Source organism: Electrona antarctica (assembly GCF_951216825.1).
Source record: "Electrona antarctica genome assembly, chromosome: 11".
NCBI classification, from domain to species: domain Eukaryota; kingdom Metazoa; phylum Chordata; class Actinopteri; order Myctophiformes; family Myctophidae; genus Electrona; species Electrona antarctica.
The window spans coordinates 9,145,806-9,168,037 of record NC_136792.1 but is presented as its reverse complement, the minus strand read 5'-3'; the positions used below and the strand labels follow the sequence as shown (position 1 = coordinate 9,168,037).

Sequence of the window (22,232 nt, the reverse complement as noted above, 5' to 3'; positions counted from 1 at the left end):
CAGCTTCCATCTTACCTCCTCTGATGGAACGAAATGTTCTCAATGCCTCCAGATCGAACTGATACCTCGGCTTCTCCCCAGCGTTGTGTCCACCTTCATGTCCACAGACTTCACATCAGCGTTTCACTTAGTTCCTCCTAGCATTAATCTTCCCTTTTTCTGGAGTCCAGGCAGCTTCTACCTGTAAAATGACACACAGAATGAGATGATTATAAGATCACGCAGTGACATTACAAAGAGCAAGGGGAAACACACAATCAAATATGCTACTGAAAACAATACAGTTAGGTGGACATTGTCACATGATGATCATACACCTTACCCACTTCATACCTACCGTACACAGAAAATGAAGCATGTGTAGTAATGGCAGGAAACATTCTTCTCAACATTACCAGTGGGCGCGCTGGGGGAAGGACAAAAATGCTTGTCTGAATTTATCGCTGGCCTTGGGAAAATGTCGTTCCATCAGCTTCCATCTTACCTCCTCTGATGGAACGAAATGATCTCAATGCCTCCAGATCGAACCGATACCTCGGCTTCTCCCCAGCGTCGTGTCCACCTTCATGTCCACAGACTTAACATCAGCGTTTCACTTAGTTCCTTCTAGCATTCGTCTTCCCTTTTTCTGGAGTCCAGGCAGCTTCTACCTGTAAAATGACACACAGAATGAGATGATTATAAGATCACGCAGTGACATTACAAAGAGCAAGGGGAAACACACAATCAAATATGCTACTGAAAACAATACAGTTAAGTGGACATTGTCACATGATGATCATACACCTTACCCACTTCATACCTACCGTACACAGAAAATGAAGCATGTGTAGTAATGGCAGGAAACATTCTTCTCAACATTACCAGTGGGCGCGCTGGGGGAAGGACTAAAATGCTCGTCTGAATTTATCGCTGGCCTTGGGAAAATGTCGTTCCATCAGCTTCCATCTTACCTCCTCTGATGGAACGAAATGTTCTCAATGCCTCCAGATCGAACTGATACCTCGGCTTCTCCCCAGCGTCGTGTCCACCTTCATGTCCACAGACTTCACATCAGCGTTTCACTTAGTTCCTTCTAGCATTCGTCTTCCCTTTTTCTGGAGTCCAGGCAGCTTCTACCTGTAAAATGACACAGATGATTGACATGAGATGATTATAAGATCACGCAGTGACATTACAAAGAGCAAGGGGAAACACACAATCAAATATGCTACTGAAAACAATACAGTTAAGTGGACATTGTCACATGATGATCATACACCTTACCCACTTCATACCTACCGTACACAGAAAATGAAGCATGTGTAGTAATGGCAGGAAACATTCTTCTCAACATTACCAGTGGGCGCGCTTGGGGAAGGACAAAAATGCTCGCCTGAATTTATCGCTGGCCTTGGGAAAATGTCGTTCCATCAGCTTCCATCTTACCTCCTCTGATGGAACGAAATTATCTCAATGCCTCCAGATCGAACTGATACCTCGGCTTCTCCCCAGCGTCGTGTCCACCTTCATGTCCACAGACTTCACATCAGCGTTTCACTTAGTTCCTTCTAGCATTCGTCTTCCCTTTTTCTGGAGTCCAGGCAGCTTCTACCTGTAAAATGACACACAGAATGAGATGATTATAAGATCACGCAGTGACATTACAAAGAGCAAGGGGAAACACACAATCAAATATGCTACTGAAAACAATACAGTTAAGTGGACATTGTCACATGATGATCATACACCTTACCCACTTCATACCTACCGTACACAGAAAATGAAGCATGTGTAGTAATGGCAGGAAACATTCTTCTCAACATTACCAGTGGGCGCGCTGGGGGAAGGACAAAAATGCTCGTCTGAATTTATCGCTGGCCTTGGGAAAATGCCGTTCCATCAGCTTCCATCTTACCTCCTCTGATGGAACGAAATGTTCTCAATGCCTCCAGATCGAACCGATACCTCGGCTTCTCCCCAGGGTCGTGTCCACCTTCATGTCCACAGACTTCACATCAGCGTTTCACTTAGTTCCTTCTAGCATTCGTCTTCCCTTTTTCTGGAGTCCAGGCAGCTTCTACCTGTAAAATGACACACAGAATGAGATGATTATAAGATCACGCAGTGACATTACAAAGAGCAAGGGGAAACACACAATCAAATATGCTACTGAAAACAATACAGTTAAGTGGACATTGTCACATGATGATCATACACCTTACCCACTTCATACCTACCGTACACAGAAAATGAAGCATGTGTAGTAATGGCAGGAAACATTCTTCTCAACATTACCAGTGGGCGCGCTGGGGGAAGGACAAAAATGCTCGTCTGAATTTATCGCTGGCCTTGGGAAAATGTCGTTCCATCAGCTTCCATCTTACCTCCTCTGATGGAACGAAATGATCTCAATGCCTCCAGATCGAACCGATACCTCGGCTTCTCCCCAGCGTTGTGTCCACCTTCATGTCCACAGACTTCACATCAGCGTTTCACTTAGTTCCTTCTAGCATTCGTCTTCCCTTTTTCTGGAGTCCAGGCAGCTTCTACCTGTAAAATGACACACAGAATGAGATGATTATAAGATCACGCAGTGACATTACAAAGAGCAAGGGGAAACACACAATCAAATATGCTACTGAAAACAATACAGTTAAGTGGACATTGTCACATGATGATCATACACCTTACCCACTTCATACCTACCGTACACAGAAAATGAAGCATGTGTAGTAATGGCAGGAAACATTCTTCTCAACATTACCAGTGGGCGCGCTTGGGGAAGGACAAAAATGCTCGCCTGAATTTATCGCTGGCCTTGGGAAAATGTCGTTCCATCAGCTTCCATCTTACCTCCTCTGATGGAACGAAATGCTCGTCTGAATTTATCACGCAGTGACATTACAAAGAGCAAGGGGAAACACACAATCAAATATGCTACTGAAAACAATACAGTTAAGTGGACATTGTCACATGATGATCATACACCTTACCCACTTCATACCTACCGTACACAGAAAATGAAGCATGTGTAGTAATGGCAGGAAACATTCTTCTCAACATTACCAGTGGGCGCGCTGGGGGAAGGACAAAAATGCTCGTCTGAATTTATCGCTGGCCTTGGGAAAATGCCGTTCCATCAGCTTCCATCTTACCTCCTCTGATGGAACGAAATGTTCTCAATGCCTCCAGATCGAACCGATACCTCGGCTTCTCCCCAGGGTCGTGTCCACCTTCATGTCCACAGACTTCACATCAGCGTTTCACTTAGTTCCTTCTAGCATTCGTCTTCCCTTTTTCTGGAGTCCAGGCAGCTTCTACCTGTAAAATGACACACAGAATGAGATGATTATAAGATCACGCAGTGACATTACAAAGAGCAAGGGGAAACACACAATCAAATATGCTACTGAAAACAATACAGTTAAGTGGACATTGTCACATGATGATCATACACCTTACCCACTTCATACCTACCGTACACAGAAAATGAAGCATGTGTAGTAATGGCAGGAAACATTCTTCTCAACATTACCAGTGGGCGCGCTGGGGGAAGGACAAAAATGCTCGTCTGAATTTATCGCTGGCCTTGGGAAAATGCCGTTCCATCAGCTTCCATCTTACCTCCTCTGATGGAACGAAATGATCTCAATGCCTCCAGATCGAACCGATACCTCGGCTTCTCCCCAGCGTTGTGTCCACCTTCATGTCCACAGACTTCACATCAGCGTTTCACTTAGTTCCTTCTAGCATTCGTCTTCCCTTTTTCTGGAGTCCAGGCAGCTTCTACCTGTAAAATGACACAGATGATTGACATGAGATGATTATAAGATCACGCAGTGACATTACAAAGAGCAAGGGGAAACACACAATCAAATATGCTACTGAAAACAATACAGTTAAGTGGACATTGTCACATGATGATCATACACCTTACCCACTTCATACCTACCGTACACAGAAAATGAAGCATGTGTAGTAATGGCAGGAAACATTCTTATCACCAGTGGGACACTCAGGCAGGAAGGAAGCATGAGTTCAAGTCCGTTGCTCTCCCCATTTCCCCCATATATGGGGACTAGGTTGGCGCCGGGCGGAGGGTGTGTAGAGAGCCCAGGATCACATTAGATAATTGGCACAGGGGTGAAAAAATGGGTTACAAAATCGAGGGATAAAAAAAAAAAAAAAAAAGACATACATAAAAACTTAAAAAAACGAAATGTTAAATTATGCATAAGGGAAATATGACCCCTCATCAATCAAGTCTCAACAACACCTTAACTATGTACAACCAACCTTCAATAAGATTTTAACCAACCACAACTTATTTAACCATGCCAACAGACAACCAACCATTACCGTTGTTAGCGTCTTTCTAACGGGACAAATAACAGTCACACACACAAAAATAATGAACTTAAATGTTTCATTTTGCATTACTTACACTGTGGAGGGCGCTAAAGTTCTGTAAGTCTTACAGAACTTTAGCGCCCTCCACTGGTAAAACGAGTAGTCCCTGAATCGTTAACATTCGGGTCCACTGTAGGAGCAGCGTTGCCAGATTTTGCGGGAGAAATAAGCAACCAGGTCTATGAAAACAAGCCAGAAACTATATGCATGCATTGGATATTTTAAAATAACCGATCTACAAGCTCACAACGTATTGTGTTTGTGAATCAGCAGACCATGACACAACTAGCTTAACACAACTCTACTCTTATTTTACTTCCAAACTCACAAAGCAGCAAAAAGAACAACATCATCATCACCACACTGCAGTAATAAGACTCGCGTCCTGAGCTGTAGTCCAGCAGAAGTCCCAAGGCTCTGGAAAGTCCCGGAAAAGGACTGTTGTGATTGGCCGCCCGTGACGTCATCGCGGAATGAGTCACTCTCATTAGTCGTAAGCGCCAAGTGCCAAGTTCAAAAATACTCCGCACCTAGTTAACGTTACGAAGGAAACGTTTTTTTAATCATTGTGTACCGTTACGTTAGCATTAGGCTACATTACGTTAGCATATTATTACAACTGACATTAACATAGCCTAATCTCTGTGTTGAAAAAAAAATCAATTCGGACGTTAGATTTAAATAGGTCGCGGGGACATGATCACTTTGATCAGATGACATTCGCATTCAACATGACAGTTGCTACTAGCTTGTCCTGAACGGACGGTAGCGACAAAACAAGGGCAGGCAGCAATCTTGCTAGCTATTAAACTTAACAACAGCTGAAAATGACATGATCAAAACAGACTGCAAATTAACTGAAAAGTCGATGGTGCTTTGTGGCCTCAGAGCCAGGCAAAAATTGCTTGCAATTTAACCAGCACCAGAGCCTTAGATATCTAGACATCTGACATACTATTAGATGGCTCTGACAAGCATTAACCCTAAACACACAAACACGGACACCACACACAGATAAACCAAGTACAAACGAAACGTAATGATTCTGCCTAATTCTTAAAATAAATCATCTACCTGCATGCATGTAACGGTATCCAAAAGAGTTCCCCGGGCCTAGTGGTGAATGTCGCCAAGCTTGGAGGGCCATCTGTTGGCGAAACGAGCCGTTGCGGCTGCGCCTTGCTCTTTCACCGTCCAGTTAAAGTTCAAGTTGACGGTCACGGTGCGTGTCGTCGGTCAGTTGCCAATCTGAGAGCCCATGCGCATCTTAAAAAATAAAGGAAAAACAGCGCCGAGACAGACTACAACAACAACAACAACAGTCTGTCTCGAGAAACGAGTCAGTTGCGGACAGGTGTTGCGGGTGCTGCTGGTCAGGTTGGTGGCTCGCGTCGACGTCTTCTGAAATTCTGGTACACTGCGCGTTCGGAACCTGACTATTTACTCCTCCCCCTCCCGCACCCAAGCTCGTGATTGGTTGACAGGCGCCCGCGCAGAGCGAATCAGCGTGTGCGTGGCTGGCACGGACGTCCCGCTCATTGGTCCAAACTGTCGTCAACACAGGTGCTGTGTGCGTGGCCATTCCCGCTCTGTTGAACTGCGCAATGTTGCCTAGCAACCGAGCAGCCGGCCGCTAAAAGACTTTGAAACTTTAACTGAAGTATAACATTTTCCTTTTTCCAGGGCTATTCTGTCTGTAGGCCAAAATTAAATGAAGATCACCAAATATAGCAGAATAGGGCCGCAATCGTGGAATCGCCCTCATTGACTTGCAATGTTGCATGCATTTGGTTTTCTACGGGCGCGTTCGGAAATAGCGCACTGAGCGCACTGTGCAATGCAAACTAATAGTGCGCTCCTGTGCGGTATTTCCGAACGCGCCCAACACTAGCAGGGGGAGTGGTTTCACCAGGCTACCACCCTCCCGAGCCTGTTTTGAATCTCATTGACTAAATCTCCGCCCCCTCAGAGGCCAACCAAGATGGCGGCGCCCGTTCAGGACTGGGAATATAATGCAATTTGAATTAATTAAAATTGCAGCGAGCAAATTCTGACGGTCTATTGGTGCTTGATATGCCCCTATAACGTTCCGATTTTAGGTGTTGTGTTTTTTTAAGACATTTTGGGCACGAGTTTTATATCTTATCGACTTATCTCCACCTTATGTGTGATATTAGCCCAAACATTTAGACTCTCGTAGAGGTTTTTTTCGATTCTGACGAATCTCAACGAGAGTCTAAACGACGAGGTCCCCTTTAAGAGGGCACGGGTTTACGTGTCTGCCTCAAAATCACTCTTACCTTGTACAAATGCAAAATCTAAAAATAGAAAAAGATTGCCCCACATGTCCGGTGGGTGTGCGGGAAACAATTACTTCCGTAGCGACCGTAGTTTTCAATAAAAAAAATATTGTAATCCACTCCGTCCATACTAAAGTCCATACTCTGTCTCGGAATCTGGCGGCCATCTTGGTTTTCTCTCCATTGTAAATGCGCAACAGAACCCTGGCCACTAGGGGCGCGGCCAATGTTCTGTTGCGCATTTACAATGGAGGAGTATGGACGGAGTGGATTACAATATTTTTTTTATTGAAAACTACGGTCGCTACGGAAGTAATTGTTTCCCGCACACCCACCGGACATGTGGGGCAATCTTTTTCTATTTTTAGATTTTGCATTTGTACAAGGTAAGAGTGATTTTGAGGCAGACACGTAAACCCGTGCCCTCTTAAAGGGGACCTCGTCGTTTAGACTCTCGTTGAGAGATTCGTCAGAATCGAAAAAAAACCTCTACGAGAGTCTAAATGTTTGGGCTAGTGTGATATAAGTGCAGGCTGCAGACCGTCACCACAGAGGTACGGTGCGGTGCCTTGTTGTTGGAACATGTAACATTATATGTAACATTGTGTGTTTAGATTGCCTGCTTTTTATTTGGTCCTCTTTGAGCCAAGGGAGGCCATGCTAACGACGTTAGCGTGATGCTAACGCAGCTCACACAGTGAGCCTCACTGTGACATCAATACACCATTGTCTGACATGTCAATTCAAACGTTTTTAATGTGACAAGTTGTGGTGAGTTGGTGATCACACAGGACTGATTGTTACAGTAGGTACTAAGTTGTGTGCTATGTGTCCATCCATGCTAGCCTAATAATAGCCTAAGGATTGATTGTTAGATCACATCACCCTGGGATTTTATATTAGACACTAAGTTATGTGCTTGTCCATGCTAGCCTAATCATCAAATCTACAAGCTTGTAGATCGGCTATTTTCAAATGGGTGGTTTTGACGCTATAATATGTTTTTTTGGGGGACCACCCTATAGCTCACACAACACTGTGAGCTTGTAGATCGGCTATTTTCACATATGTAATATGTATATCATTTATAGTGGCTTGTTGATTTTGATGCTATATTGACACATTTCTGTATAGTTTATAAAAAACATACATATAACAATTATAATATAGTCCAGATTGTGGTCCCAGAGAGAGAAAATGTATTATGAAATGCCATGTTCTTGTTTGCTGTTAATTCTAGAGTGTACTGATTGTGTGTATTCATATTATTTGAGGCATGTGTAGGTGCCTTTATGTGTAGTGAACATGATTGTGGATGCTGTGTGTTCACTGTTCAGCCTGTTGCCAACTAGTGTCATATTTAGAGTTGAGGCTTTGGACGGTTCGTTATCAACCACTGCAACACAGGTTACTCATCCCTATTTTAATTTATTTAGTCACATGCAAGTAGTGATGGTAAGTAGCGATGACATAGCAAACAAAGCCCTGGTAGGTAGTACATGCCAGCTATATGTTGGGATTTGGGTGCAACTCCCAGGAGGGCTGTCAAATGCTGTCTCACTGCTGTCCACTGTCCAGTTGTATGTTTACAGAAAATGTTCAATTCATTGTCACGCTGTCCAGTTAACAAATTAAGATCGGCTCATCTGAAACCCACTTATGTATTCTTGTAGACACTGTCCTACGAGCAGATAGCTCTGTGATTATAGAATTGAATTGTCCATTCATTGTCAATGGGAATTTAATGTTTGTGTAAGACAGCGCCCCTCAAAATAGAGCATGGCCAAGCTACAAGCTCAGCTTGTAGATATTTTCAGAAGAAATCTATTTTTGAGGGGTGCTAGCCTCTCACTCTGAGGGTTTGTGTAAACACAACTATTGATGACGAAGGTGAGGACGCTAATTGTGATTGGCCGGAATGAGATGATGAATGATAAGAGCGACCCTCACTTCACACAGGTGTGATTTTTATTTCTCACATGTTTGGTTAAATGTTCTGCAGTGTGGAATAAGTGTTATCATTTCATATCTATTCTGCCTATGACTACACGTCACATATTACCAATTACCAGTGTACAACAGTTTACGAAGTGAAACGTGCAGAACACAGAATAGCAGTTTCACCGCTGCTATTCCTGAGGGTGGGTTGACCTTGTAGGTCAGTATATCAGTGAGGGGTTCCAGGTGGTCCCCAGCTAAATGATGGAGAATTGTTAAAGGACCACTTCACCCCTTTTGCATCCAGATCTTATTTAAATGTTTATGGCTCAAACACGTTCCTGGGGTTTTTTACGTGTGCAATAAGTGTTTTTAGATATTTTAGTCATGGTGCCATAATCATCATGACCAAAAATTGTCATGAAAATGTGGTCTCACGTCCATCCTGGACTACAAGTCATTCATGCAGCCTCCCTGGGGTCATTGTAGGAATTCAGAAATCCAGTCAAACCCTAGTCAAACACAGTTCATTCTTTTTCAGGCCATAGGGGGCAAATTTCAAATTGTGCTACTGTTATCTACTACAAATACTATTGACATTGAGTGACTGCAGTTTGTTCCAGCAGCAAAATGTCCCTTTAACCAAATGGACCCTTATAAGATGATCTTTTACGCTTGAGAGTGTAAAATGAAGCCAAATGAAACCCTTACGGTCCATTTGGTTTCATGTTACGCTCTCAAGAGTACAATTGTTAAACACCTGCATTACTTCATTTACAGAGTCTACAGAATTGGAGAATGTTGAATTATTCTGAACACCTCCTGTTGTCTCTTATACCAACATCCATACAGCATGGAATTGTGGACAAAATCCTATCCGCCAACAAAATATTCTGTCTTGAGTCTGAGAGGCTGAGGGCTCCATCTTGCGCCACCCTTATCCCTTATCCCTAAACGTATTTGCCATTTTTTACTATTTTGAAAAACATTTTAAAATAGTTCAACTAGCCGATCTACATCAAGACATTGTGAGCTTGTAGATCAGCTATTCGAACTATTTTAAAAGGTTGTGTATTGAAGAGTAGTTAACCTTTCGACTTGTGTGAAGTTCAAGGCCTTCTGTCTTGAACTTGACAGCCATAGGGAATCTGAGGGGGGTTCAGGGGAGTCCCTGGACTCCCTGCTAAATGTGATTACTAATACTACAGCATCAACATCAGTACTTTAACCACTTTAACCCTATAGGCTAGTCTATTTGAAAATAACAGATCAACAAGTTCACAGGATGGGTAAAATGCAGAGGACGAATTTAACCTATGTATTGTAGCCTATATAAATGGTAAATGGTGCATTTATATAGCGCCTATATCCAAGGCGCTTTACATAGATTGTGCATTACATTAAACCATTCACACTGTACACACACATTCATTCATACACCGATGGCGGAGGAAAGCATGCAAGGCACCAACCTGCTCATTGGGAGCAATTTAACCTCGCGTCACCAGGCTTTCCACCTCAGAGGAAGTCAAAATAGACTAGCTCGCATAGGATGGATTTGACTTCCGTCCGTGGCTGCAGCGAGCCAGAGGCGTGTTCGCAGGTGTATTAGAATATTTGGGAAATCATGGTTTACTTTATTTTATTAGTATATACATTTGAAAATGTAATGCAACACATAGAATATCACCTGAGAAGCAATATATTAAAACAAACTTTGAATAATTTGTAAATAAAAGGAAAGTATATGGGAACAACCAAACCAAACAATGTTCTTCTTATAACACAGTCTAAGGGCACTGTTTATTTAGCAAATAGCAATATCAACAGTCCATGTTGGGATCTGAGTGTACAGCTGGTTACCTGAGGCTTACACAACACAAATAGTTTCAGAATTCCTTACTAACAGGTTTTGTTTCATTTAAGAAAAAATAATCGGCATAAAATATCTGGAGACCCAGTCCAATCATTATATGATCTATCTTTCTTGGTAGGTGGCTTCCGTTCAGGACTAGTTGGATAAATTTGCTTTTGTAAATACGCTCTTTGAAAAAAATGAATTAAGAAAAGATTCTTTTAAAATAGCATCAGTTATCAATCTGTTAACTTGTGGCAATATGTATTCGTGCAGAGCAGGATGTAATCAATTCAAAACCACAAAAGACAATGACCTCTGTATTTCATTCTTCTTTTTTTTGTCTGTTTTTTTAATAAACAAAGACTGCATTTGAGTTCCATAACGAATGCCCCATGGTGACATACGCAACAAAAAACATCAACAATTCAGAAAAAATAGGTGTGTGGAAAGTCTGTTGCAATATGATCATGATCAGTTCAACCCCATTTTATACTTCATTGTACAACGGTGTCGTGCGAAAAAATAGCTGATCTGCTATTTTCACAATTTGTGATGACAAAAATTTGCTCACACCTGCCCAAAATAGGGACACCAGGTTGAAAGTGGTTATGGGGTTTGTCTGTCAACAGGAGAGATTTATTAGAAACGCATTCAGCACAAGCTAGACGTGGACACAGAATGACAAGATACATACATTCAATTTCCTACAAGCTCTATGGGGTGCAACGTGTAATTGGTTGCCCATGCGTTGTCTAAAACAGTCCACCTTTAGCACTCTACTGTCCACTCAACAAAATGATACAAAAGGGAGTGTGGCCTAAATTCTAAAGCATGGATAACTAGGCATAGATTTTGGTACAAATGTTCAAACTGATAAATGTATTGTATATATATTTTTTCTTCTCTTTTACATTTTTACTCCCTCTCCACTCTGCACAGTAAATCCTTTGTGTCCATTTAACTCAGAAGGGTCAAGGGTGTACAAATGGAACAAATGGACCCCACAGTTCAGTAAAATGACCACGGAGGATATTACTGTGTGGGTGCAGTACAAGGCTTTAAGTGGTGCAGAGTGCTCTCGTGAGGGGTGGGTGGGCACAACAGACACGAGCACAGAAAAGCCAGATATGTCTATAAAATGAAACAGTACATCAGAAAACAGGCCCTAGTGGTGTCCATACACACAGTCTTATTCACACCAATACAAAGGATGTCTGCTTTTTAGAAGGTGGGCACCTTCTGCAGGTCAGACTGTAATATCACTGGCCTTGCACACTATAGTCTTGAGTGTGCACACATGCAGAAAATGTGCAAGCACGCACGCACACACACACACATACACACAAATACTGTTGGGAGAGGGGGGAGAATCGAATGGATGCGAGGCAGTGCCATTTGTGACTGCATACACATTTAGACTTGATCTCCGTACGGAAATCAACTATGTACAACAATGAACAGTCCTTGTAAAAAGAGAATGGTGAAGTATCGGAGCTGCCGTGGGGTTTATTTGGCACACTCCTGCTGTGCCAGATTAGGTTTAATATCAAACCTTTGGCAGACATGAGGGAAAAAAAAGTATCAAATCCGACTATGTACATATAAAGTTTTGTGCTCTTTCAGATAGGCAGGGTATCCAATGGCATAATTAATCACCCGCAGGCAACAGCATCTCACGCTGTGTACTCTCTCGCGCACGCACGCGCATACACGCACACACATACGCACGCACGCACGCACGCACGCACACACACACACACACACACACACACACACAAATATATAGGGAAAATAATAAAATCATATGCACCACATACAAATATTTACAAGTTTGCAAACATCAGGTTTCCTGGAAAATAAGCTACAGTTATTGAAGTATGAACATAAAAAAGCTGTACTATTATTATTTTCTTTAGTAAAATGAAACTTACGGTATACTACTCAAGTAATTTGACCATTCATATTCACTCTGTCCGGGAAACGCCCGTTCAAAGGTCTCAATCACAGGACCCCTGGCAGTTCACCCCCATCAAAGTTCTCATATGTTGTTTCCTGTTTTTTTTCTTTTTCTTTTTTGAGTGGTGTAAACCACTCCTACAACTGGCTTTTGTGTGCATAAAAAAATGACCATGGTTGCTATGTTCAAAATAATTTCTGACGTAATTAAATCACACCCGGGTGAACTGGATGACCGTAGCAACCGTGGTCATTTTCTCTGCGCAAAAAAAGCCAGTTGTGAAATCACATCCGGGTGTGATACATACATTTATCAAAAATGATAGCTTTTTTTACTTAACATATTTTGTGTGATTTCATTACGTCAGACATTACGTCAGACCACAGTTGATCATGCTATATAAAACCTTACACCACTCAGTTCACACGGGTGTGATTTTTACATGAACAGAGTGATTCTGGGGTGCCACGCCCACCCTGGATCAATTCAATGTCATCCTCCGTTGCAAAGTCAACAGGCAGGGCTGCCTGGCCAATGAGAGGGAGAGCTGATTTGGAGCCGGCGGACTTCAAGGGCAGGAATAGAGGCCGTGACATGGCCAAGTCCTTCCTTCAAGGGCAGGAATAGAGGCCGTGACATCATGGCCAAGTCCTTTTTTTTTTTTTTTTCACAAAGCCCGCGATAGCAAACAGCTCGCAGCCTTCACATTCATACTTTTGAAAAAAGATACTTTACCTCCCAAACTCTTCACAATAAAGTGCTTGAGCTAAAAAACAAACAATGTAATTACAAATCTACAGATTCCACTGCTATTCAGACCACTGCTGATGTCTCCATATCTGTCACTACTTTGTACTGTATGTGTACTGTATATACAGTGTAAATTACATCCTGCTTGTGTGACTAAATGGGTGTTTTCTTACAGTGTTGGGCTGCCTGCCGTTATCTGCGATCCCTTCCACTTCAATACTTTAGTTTAGGCTGTCAACAACAGGCAGGAGATTTGAAACATCCGTACTCTTTTGAAATAATAAATAACAGTAACAACAACAGAGTAAATAACAATTCATAATAAGAATTCATAAAAAAAACGCCCACAAGAGCCCCCCCATTGTCCTGCCCACTTTACTTTTTTTTCTCCTTGTAATGAAAAAGCAAATAAGATCTTGCGCGGTGGAGATAAATATTTATTTTCTCGGTTGTCTTGTCATCATGATGGCTAGCAAAATAACTTAACAAAAATGCACTTGAGACAGCGCAGGTTAAGTCCATGTCTGGTTTAAGTCATTTTAAGCCTTCCAGGATTTATTAAGCATCTTTGGTAGTGAAGCTGTGCATCAGTTACTCTTGGCGTTAAAAGTCTGTGATGCAAAAAGTAATACGGACTGCTGCATGGATGGTTGAGGACTACAGAACAAGATGGAACCAGTCAAATGAAAAGTGCTTGAGCTGCTACAAGAGGGAACTGTGGGTTTGTGGGGATTGTAGTCAATAGTCTCAGGAGAGTGGTCCCTCTGGAAAAGGTCAGGGTTGTCCTCTCCGTGGTCTGCTACTCGTACAGTGTGACTGTACAGTAGCAAAGGGCAGAAATTCGCCTGTCCACACTTGCCTTGTCTGTGGGGAAAACACACACATAACAGAGAACAATATTAATGCATAGAAATACAAAATACAGTTCACTTCATATCCATTTATTGGTATTGTTCTTTTATTCATTTAGATTTCATTAAGACATCCATTGCTTTTTTCCAAGTGGTCCATCTCAGTCCGTCTCTCCTCTATCTATCCATCCTAGTGCTGCACGATTCTTGCTCAAATGTGAATCTCGATTTTCCTCCACAAGAATTGAGATCATGGCCCAGGCGGCTGGCGTAGCCGTCTGGGCACCTTGGCTACCACCTTGGCTAGCCGATTTTTTTAAATCTGAAATCTGATAGCACCACACACTACAGGATAATCGGAGCGGGGCAGAGCAAATATCAAACATGCTTGATGTTGATCGGGCTGATCCCGATCGCTCTTTGAGCGGTCGGGCACCCCCAAGTGTCAAAAATGCCCGATTATCGGCTAGTGTAAGGCCACCTTTAGCCTGTAGTTGCTGGAGTGGCACCTGGAGCCAACTACTGTGGCTTTAAACATCAAAGTGCTTGACTCTCTCTTGTAGCAAAAACATAAGAGTAACTCAAATGAATTGGACAGCCAACTAGTGATGCCCAAGTTCACGATTCTTCACAAAATGAGATTGCACAAGTGTCTGAATCTAGATCGCGTTCTTTTTCTCGATTAATTGTGCAGCACTAATCCACCCCCTCTCATCAATCTGCATGTGAGCATGCACCACTCACATTTGGCCACATTCTCAATGTCAGCTGGGTCCTGCAGGATCTTGGAGAGTCCCTCCAGCAGCATGGCAGCCTTGTTGTAGCGGTATGCTATGTCTTCTGTCTGCTGGAACATCTCGTCCAGAGCAGCTGACTGGACCTGGACAATGCACGAGAACAAACACCCCATAATGACTGAAACCGTTCAGAAGGAGTCTTTTTGAAAAGTGTGACGGCCGATAAATAATTGGGTTTTGGACATTTTGATACAGAGACCTTCAAAATAAGATGATAATGAGATGAGCAACAAGGAAGTATGAAAAAACAGGATGACGTGTTGAGTAACAGGACTCTGCATCTCATGCGTTGTTTTTGTTGTCATTTAATATTTGGAATTCTGCAGTCACTCTATAGGTATAGGGGATGCATTACGGAAGCTGCTCTTTGATGTCATTTAAACAGGGGAAAACTAGATTTTAAAACACTTGCAGTTAAAGGTATATTCAGTGATTTCACTTAATTCAAATATCACTTTTTTCCCCTTTTTGGGGGGATAATCCTCCCTACTATAGATAGAGTGTGTTGACCATATAAGGAGTTCCTCCCTGTCCCCAGTTAACCCCTGGGGTAAAAAAAACCCTGGTTTCAGTTTTGGTGGCGGGTGATAAAGCCTTCATCCAATCAGGATGAGAGGGGCCTTCCTCCAATCATAATCGAGTTTTATTTTTTTTCTCCAAATCACCCTAATCACTGAATGCTCCTTTAATGTATGGTTACATTTATGTGCTAATATTTGATTTATATTCTAATATCTGATAGTATCATAATATCTGACTGAAAGGCCAGGCCACGTTACCATTTCCACCGCGTAGTTGTAGATGAGCTTCTCAGCTGTGACACTGTTGATCTCGTCTACGAATCGCTGCTTGTCCGAGAAGAAGTGGTTGAGCTTGTCGGTGAGCCGCCGGCACAGAGAGATGCAGCTCTTGTAACGCTCGTTCAGGCTCTTCACCACTGTGGAGACAGAACGCTAGAATGAACCGCCATGGAATAACACCACAAGTGTACAAAAAATGCAGAGAAATACTAGAAGTTATATAAGCAGTTGTTGTTTTTGGCAGCAAATTTTTGTTTTTAGTCATAGTCTCTTGAATTGTTTTAATTTTAGTCACATTTTAGTCACCTGGAATGTTTTAGTGTCAGTCAAGTTTTAGTCGACTAAATCTACAGTTGATTTAGTCGAACACAATGTGTTTTGGCGGACTTTGATGCCGTCGTAATGAAAATAGCCGTTCTACAAGCCCACAAGGCGTCGCGCTGCGACGCATTGTAGATCAACTATTTTCAGCATGCAACTAATTGTAAAATGACTTATACTGGATCTCTTGTCTACTAGTCCCTTCCTAACATCTTAGTCTAGTTTTTGACGAAATTGTCAGTATATTTATTTAGTTTTAGTCGCCATAGCTTAGCTTTCATTTAGTTTCCATTTAGTTCGTCAGTGGAAAAAGGTAGTCGACGAACATTTTTCGTCTTAGACGAAAACAACACTGTATATAAGAACACTTTATGCAGCCCGTTCTTATAATCCACGCCTCAGTCATGTTGAGATGTTATTCCTGTCCTATAACCTAATCATCTGCATCTAACCATGGCTGAAGCAGCCATGACGCCAGTCCATGAGACGACCAGGTGTCTGTAACACTTTGTATGTAAGTTCTTTTATCTGTGAAATATTTGTGTGTAAAATATTGAGATTGCTCAGCAACGTTAGAAAATTATATAAAATGCTTAAAACAATGTGGACCTCTCCCATCCATATTATCATCTTTACAATGTTTTGAGAAATCAGCTCGGTGCAATACTTGGGGCATCTTTGCATGTTGCAGTTTGCTCACTTCAAAACTGCTGACGCGCCGCATTTGAAAGCAGTTTTAACGATGTCATTCCAGAATAACTGCTGCCCTTGCAGAGTACAAATGATCCCTACCTACCGAGGGTTGTTGTGTGTGGAGACATTCCACACTGAAAATATATCTTTACCTTGTTTAACAGCAGTAGAAGGATTGAGCTTGGCTGATTTGATCTGAGCCTTGGCCAGATGGAGGGAGGAGGCCAGGAGCTGAGCCGCCTTCATGTACAGCACCAGCTGTTCCACTTGCCTGCAGGGGGCAGCAGAGTCACACTACAATCAGTATGTTCACAAACAGAAGCGGTTTGGACTTATCGTTATCGTTGCTTCCTGGCCTCACAAAAACAATATCACAAAAGCAAAGTGAGAATATAGGCCTAATATAGAACAAGAAATATCATTATGTGGAGTAATAAGTGCAGTGCAGGGTCTACGTTAAATAGTTATTCTACAATACACACATTGATTTGTGCTCTGTCTGTTTTCCTACAGACGATGATGTTCAAGACAGATTATGAATTATTATGAATTCTGTGAAAGGGTCAATCCTTTGACATTTGCATATAGTTGTATTATATATAATTTTTTCACACACCCCCACTCCCTGCTGAGTTGGCTGATCTGGTCGACAACCACGCTATCCTGGGGTGGGTAGATGCATGCAGCAGACATGCCCAGGTCTGCTCCCCCGGCGCGCACCGCGGCGATCTCCAACACGCAGTCGCTGAAGGACAGCATCATCTGCAGATGTCTCAGTGTATCTGTGTGCTCGCGCTGCAACAACGGGAACAGAGTCAGTGGACCGTTCAAGTTACGTACTCCTGTGCCATGTTTTCTGGCTGATACTGGAGTTGTAAAGCTGAATTCATATCACACACACGTCCTCTCTTTCACTGCCTTCTCCCTCTCTCCCTCTCCCTCCCTCCCTCCATCCATCCATCCAATCCTCACCTCCATCAGGGTTTCCTCGGGCAGCTCTGGGGCCTCAAAGGTGATGAATCCTTCCAGGCTGGGTGGAGACGTGCCATAGGGGACGTAGCGCAGGCTGCCTGGGCCCCCTTCTGCCACGTGGTGACCCCCAGAGCCCCCCCCTGGGGGCGAGGTGCCGATCGCCATGCCGGGAGGCGAGCCCACATACACCCGCCCGCTGACGGAGCACAGGGAACCTCCGGAACTGTTGGAGCCCACTGAGGGAGAAGATTATTGGAAATTATTTTGATGTGCACATAATATGATTTTATTCACGTTTTTTACCCTTGTTTCAGTATTAGTTTCTAGTAGCACAAATATTTAATAGCTAAATGAAACAATTCCATTGTGATTATTCGTAATGCTTGGTCATAAAATCCAGGGAGTTGCAAACTACACTTCACTGCAACTTGCAACAACAATAATAAAGGAACTGTATTGAAGTGAACATGATCATTTCCAACTCCAACTGGAATTTGAAAATATTTGTATAGCGCTTCAGGTTTTTTTTGCCGCATTTCAGTATATGTACTATAGAGCGTCGCAGTCCCGCCCCCTACCCTGGACCAGGAAATGATTCTCCGTTCATTTTCCTCATAGACATTTCAGAAAGTATTTATTTAAAGACGTTTACGCCGCGGACAAAGCCAACTCGAGTCGTGACAAATCATGACAACAAACACAATTTTTGGGGCCGAAAAAATAAATCAGAAAGAAGAAAAAAACGGCAGGTTACAACACTTTTTTTGTTGTTTTTCTTCTTTGTAATTATTTGTTTGGTCCAAAATATTGTTTGTGTTGTCATGAGTTGTCACGACTCGAGTTGGCTTTGTCCGTGGCGTAACCGTCTTTAAATAAATACTTTATGAAATGTCTATGGGAAAAATGCATTGTGATTCATTTCCTGGGCCATGGTAGGGGGCGGGACTGCTCTATAGAGCCAACAGGAAGATGAAGCGAGAACAAGACAGAACGTCCTCCATGAGAGAGGACGGCAGAAGAAGTGAAAGTCACCGGACAGCAGGAAAGGGAAGGCACACAGTGTACAGTACAGAGAGGACACGTTTATCCTTATCAGCACTTCTACTAGCAGTGAACCAACCATGTTGTTATTTCAAGCAGCTTTAAGCAGACACGTGCCATGTTGTGAGGCGCTACATGCGGGAGGGGGGGTTAGCTTAGCTCAGTGGGTGACCTGACCCTAGGTCTTTGGTGGTGGGAGCCACAGCGGGCCACACAGCCACTGTTTTCCCATGGGGTGGAAGTGGCATTTGGGTCTCACCTGAGGTGGTGCGAGGCCTGCTGCCCAGGTGGCTGCAGGTCGGGGGGGTGCAGCTGCTTGGCGGCGAGCCCACGGTGAATAGGACGGTGCGGGGGCTCGCCGCCCCACCCGGAACCAGCGCGCACGGACCTGCAGGGGCTGGGTTGGAGGGGGAGGGATGAGGATCTGTCATTCAACAGCAAACCGTACATGTGTGTGCCATACGAGGGTGACAGCCAACGGCACAAGAAAAGTGATTTAATGTGCGAGCGTTTCATCTCTTTTTTTAGTGCAAAAACACATCCAACAGCCATGCCGTTTAAACAGCTACTCATGCTGCCCAACGTCATAAATGTGAATACTCTCCCAGACCATGTGAGAGAAGTGAGTGGTTAGTTGAGATAAGCAAGGGAGCAGACGACGGCGATGTGTGTACCTGTGTCCATAGGTCGCTCTGTGTTCAGGCTGTCTGTGCTTCCCTGATAGGGTTGCCCACCCAGGCTGAATCTGATTGGCTGTTCAGACAGACGGCCGGTGCTGACTGACCTATGTTGAGAGAGCACAGCGGAGGGAACGGTTAACGGGGAGGGAAGACAAATGGGATCGTCCTACAGGAGACACGGGGAAGAGCTGGGTGTCGTGGCGTGCTACTGTATGTAAAACCCTTAATTGGCATAGCAGCCATTCAGAATGTGTAAGATGGTTTCTGTAACACTCGAACGCGGAGGAGAGCGTTTCCGGGAATCTGGCCGCGTGGGTGGAGCTTAAATTCCATCCACCAGCTGTCTAAAAACCCGGAAGAGACGCAGCTCTGAAGGGAAAACGGACGTGCCTAGACGCCCAAGTCTGGCAACAGCTAGAGAGAGAGAGAGAGAGAGAGAGAAAGGAGCCACACATGGGAAGAGAGAGACAAGCTAACAGGAATCAGGAGCCATTTGTGCAGGTGTGTCCTACCTGCCAAAGGTGGTTCTGCTGCCTTCAGGCGCCGCCTGCCGTCCACTGGGGTAAGGGCTGCAGTGGTGGGCGCAGACCTCTCTGGCGTCCGGCAGTGTCTTGGCGGGCGTGGGGCTGTCAGCCAGAGCCATCAGGTTACAGGACGCCTGCGTTTTGGGGATTTTGAACGGCGCCGAAATTGTCTAAAAAGGAAAACGGAGAAAACACGAATAAGTTGAGTTTGTGTTAGCACGGTTGTTATTATTATTGGCACTATTTGTGTTAATATTTTAATGACAATATTTTATATGGGGTGTAAGAAGAGACGGTGCCAAGTCTTCCAGTTAACCTGATAATTATCAGACTAACATTGAGTTAATGTCAGTTTAATTTAATTGTATTGTCCCTCATTCACCTTACCAATCAAAACAGACAGATCCATTTAGAGAGAGAGAGAGAGAGAGAGAGAGAGAGAGAGAGAGAGAGAGAGAGAGAGAGAGAGAGAGAGAGAGAGAGAGATATATATATATATATATATATATATGATATGTGATGAGAAAGAAAGAAAGAAAGAAAGAAAGAAAGAAAGAACAAACTATTCAAATCCTAAGGGTCATTCTGGTTATGTTGCTGTTAACACACCGCTAGCTAAAACACGATCCGAACCTTTGTGGGTGATCCAATGATGGTGGGCAGTGGGGACTTCTGGAGCCAGTCAGAGGAGCGTGGCGAGGAGCCCAGGACCAGGTGCTTGGTGGGGGAGGTTCCCAGGCTGGCGGGGCGACCTAGCTGTGGGGAGTGACTGGAGGAAGGGTAGTTGTTGGAGCCGTGCAGCAGAGGGTCCGACTGCTGCTTGTGAAGCTTATGCCTGGTCTGGTAGGCCTCCATCGGCGTGGGGGAACTCTGCATGCGAGCACCCAGCAAGGACGACGGGATGGGAGAGCCTGCATGGTCAGAGATGGGAGGGGAGAGGGGGGGGGGGGGGGGGGGGGGGGTTACATTGAATGAGCTGCGTTAAAACCCATTTAGACCTGATGACGATTCTACAAATGTCTTCTAAATCCTGACAGTTTTCTGAAATACCTTTATGTTTCTATATCAGTGGTGCTCAATATTTCATGTCAAGGACCCCCAGAAACTAAATGTATTTGGCCACCGACCAAGGGACGGGGGAGTCCCTGAAACAAAGATTTGAGTTAAAAACGTTCGCTCTGAAAGAATATATATTCAAAGATTTGCGCCACATTTTTCGATTTTTCTAAAATAGCAGAACAAAAAGTTCATAGCGCGGCACTCAGAGCTTGTAGATCTGCTATTTTTCAATAGCTAAATTATAACATAATGCTTAAAACACCAAAAGGCGTTCCCATCCAGAATGGGTTAATTTTGTTTAATATATTTTTGGTAAATGAATGCCCTAGTTCGGCAGAACTAGCCCTATCTACAAACTCAAAATGTCGTCACATTAGTGACGACATTTTTGTTTGTTTTTTGTTTTTCAACAAAGCTAATTTCAGGCAGCCATAAAAGTGTTTCGAAAGCTTTTTTTCGGACCGTCCGTTGTCTGTTTCACAACATGGAAAACTTGATAAAAAATACCCTAAACATTGGAAATGTATTTTCACAGCAATCTTTGCCACTTTGTTGGTTTATGTTGAAGTATAGCAAGATGTACAAATCACCACTAGATGGCCCTAGAGTCTGCTAACGACCACATTTTTTCACCCACTTCCAAACAAAGTCACAGTATTTTATGAACCTTCACTTCACTGTTGCAAAGTCAGCAGAATAGAGAGAGTAGAGAGACAGGTGTACTTTCTAAGTTTCTAGGTCATTCACAACATCTACGTATAGAAAAGGATATTTCTCGGTGCCTTTGGCTATAGCCCACGGGTGCATCTCAGGAGCAGGACATGATGTAGCAATAAGAAGAAAACATGTACTGGATAGCACTTATAGTAGGTGAAGACCAATGTTTCGATTGTTACATCTTAACCAGAGTCATACTATAATCTATGTGTGTGTACTTCTGTCAAAGTACAGCACTGCAACCGGTCTGATGTAACAGCTTTGTTTTCCTGAAAGCCAGAAACTACTGGTCTGCAACGTCCGCCTGTAGCAGTTACCATGACAACAGACCACATGGCACAACAAACAGAGGCACTTGTGAGACATGGCGTGGTTGAATGTTTGTGTATGAATGTGCACATATTTGTTTGTGTGTCTGTGTGTGGCATGGGTTAAAAGTCCTCAGACTTGGCTGCCACTTGACGTCATTTCTGTCTGAAAGCCAGACGTCGGGCTTGCGCCCCTCAAAAGGAGAGAGAGAATGAGAGACAGAGAGAAAACAAACTAAAGCCTTATGACAGCTGCGGCTATTATCTCAACAGA

The 22,232-nt window shown here is 43.5% G+C and overlaps 1 protein-coding gene across 3 annotated transcripts in view; it reads right to left on the bottom strand.

Moving 5' to 3' along the window:
* Positions 1-10,808: 10,808 nt before the first annotated feature.
* ulk2 (unc-51 like autophagy activating kinase 2) overlaps positions 10,809-22,232 on the bottom strand; it is a 55,757-nt gene continuing 44,333 nt past the window's right edge. The window contains exons 18-28 of one of the 3 annotated variants that reach the window (XR_013791173.1): positions 20,508-20,785; positions 19,863-20,044; positions 19,345-19,454; positions 18,930-19,067; positions 17,630-17,865; positions 17,274-17,452; positions 16,810-16,928; positions 15,623-15,780; positions 14,791-14,926; positions 12,873-14,059; positions 10,809-12,557 (exon numbers count right to left, since the gene is read on the bottom strand). Coding sequence is in view for 2 of the 3 variants with exons in the window: in XM_079514819.1 (XP_079370945.1) it covers positions 13,995-14,059; positions 14,791-14,926; positions 15,623-15,780; positions 16,810-16,928; positions 17,274-17,452; positions 17,630-17,865; positions 18,930-19,067; positions 19,345-19,454; positions 19,863-20,044; positions 20,508-20,785 (1,601 nt within the window). In the remaining variant the exon portion in view is untranslated. Of the gene's footprint in view, positions 14,060-14,790; positions 14,927-15,622; positions 15,781-16,809; positions 16,929-17,273; positions 17,453-17,629; positions 17,866-18,929; positions 19,068-19,344; positions 19,455-19,862; positions 20,045-20,507; positions 20,786-22,232 lie in introns of all 3 variants that reach the window. The other 2 variants (XM_079514819.1, XM_079514820.1) reach the window with 2 other exon arrangements.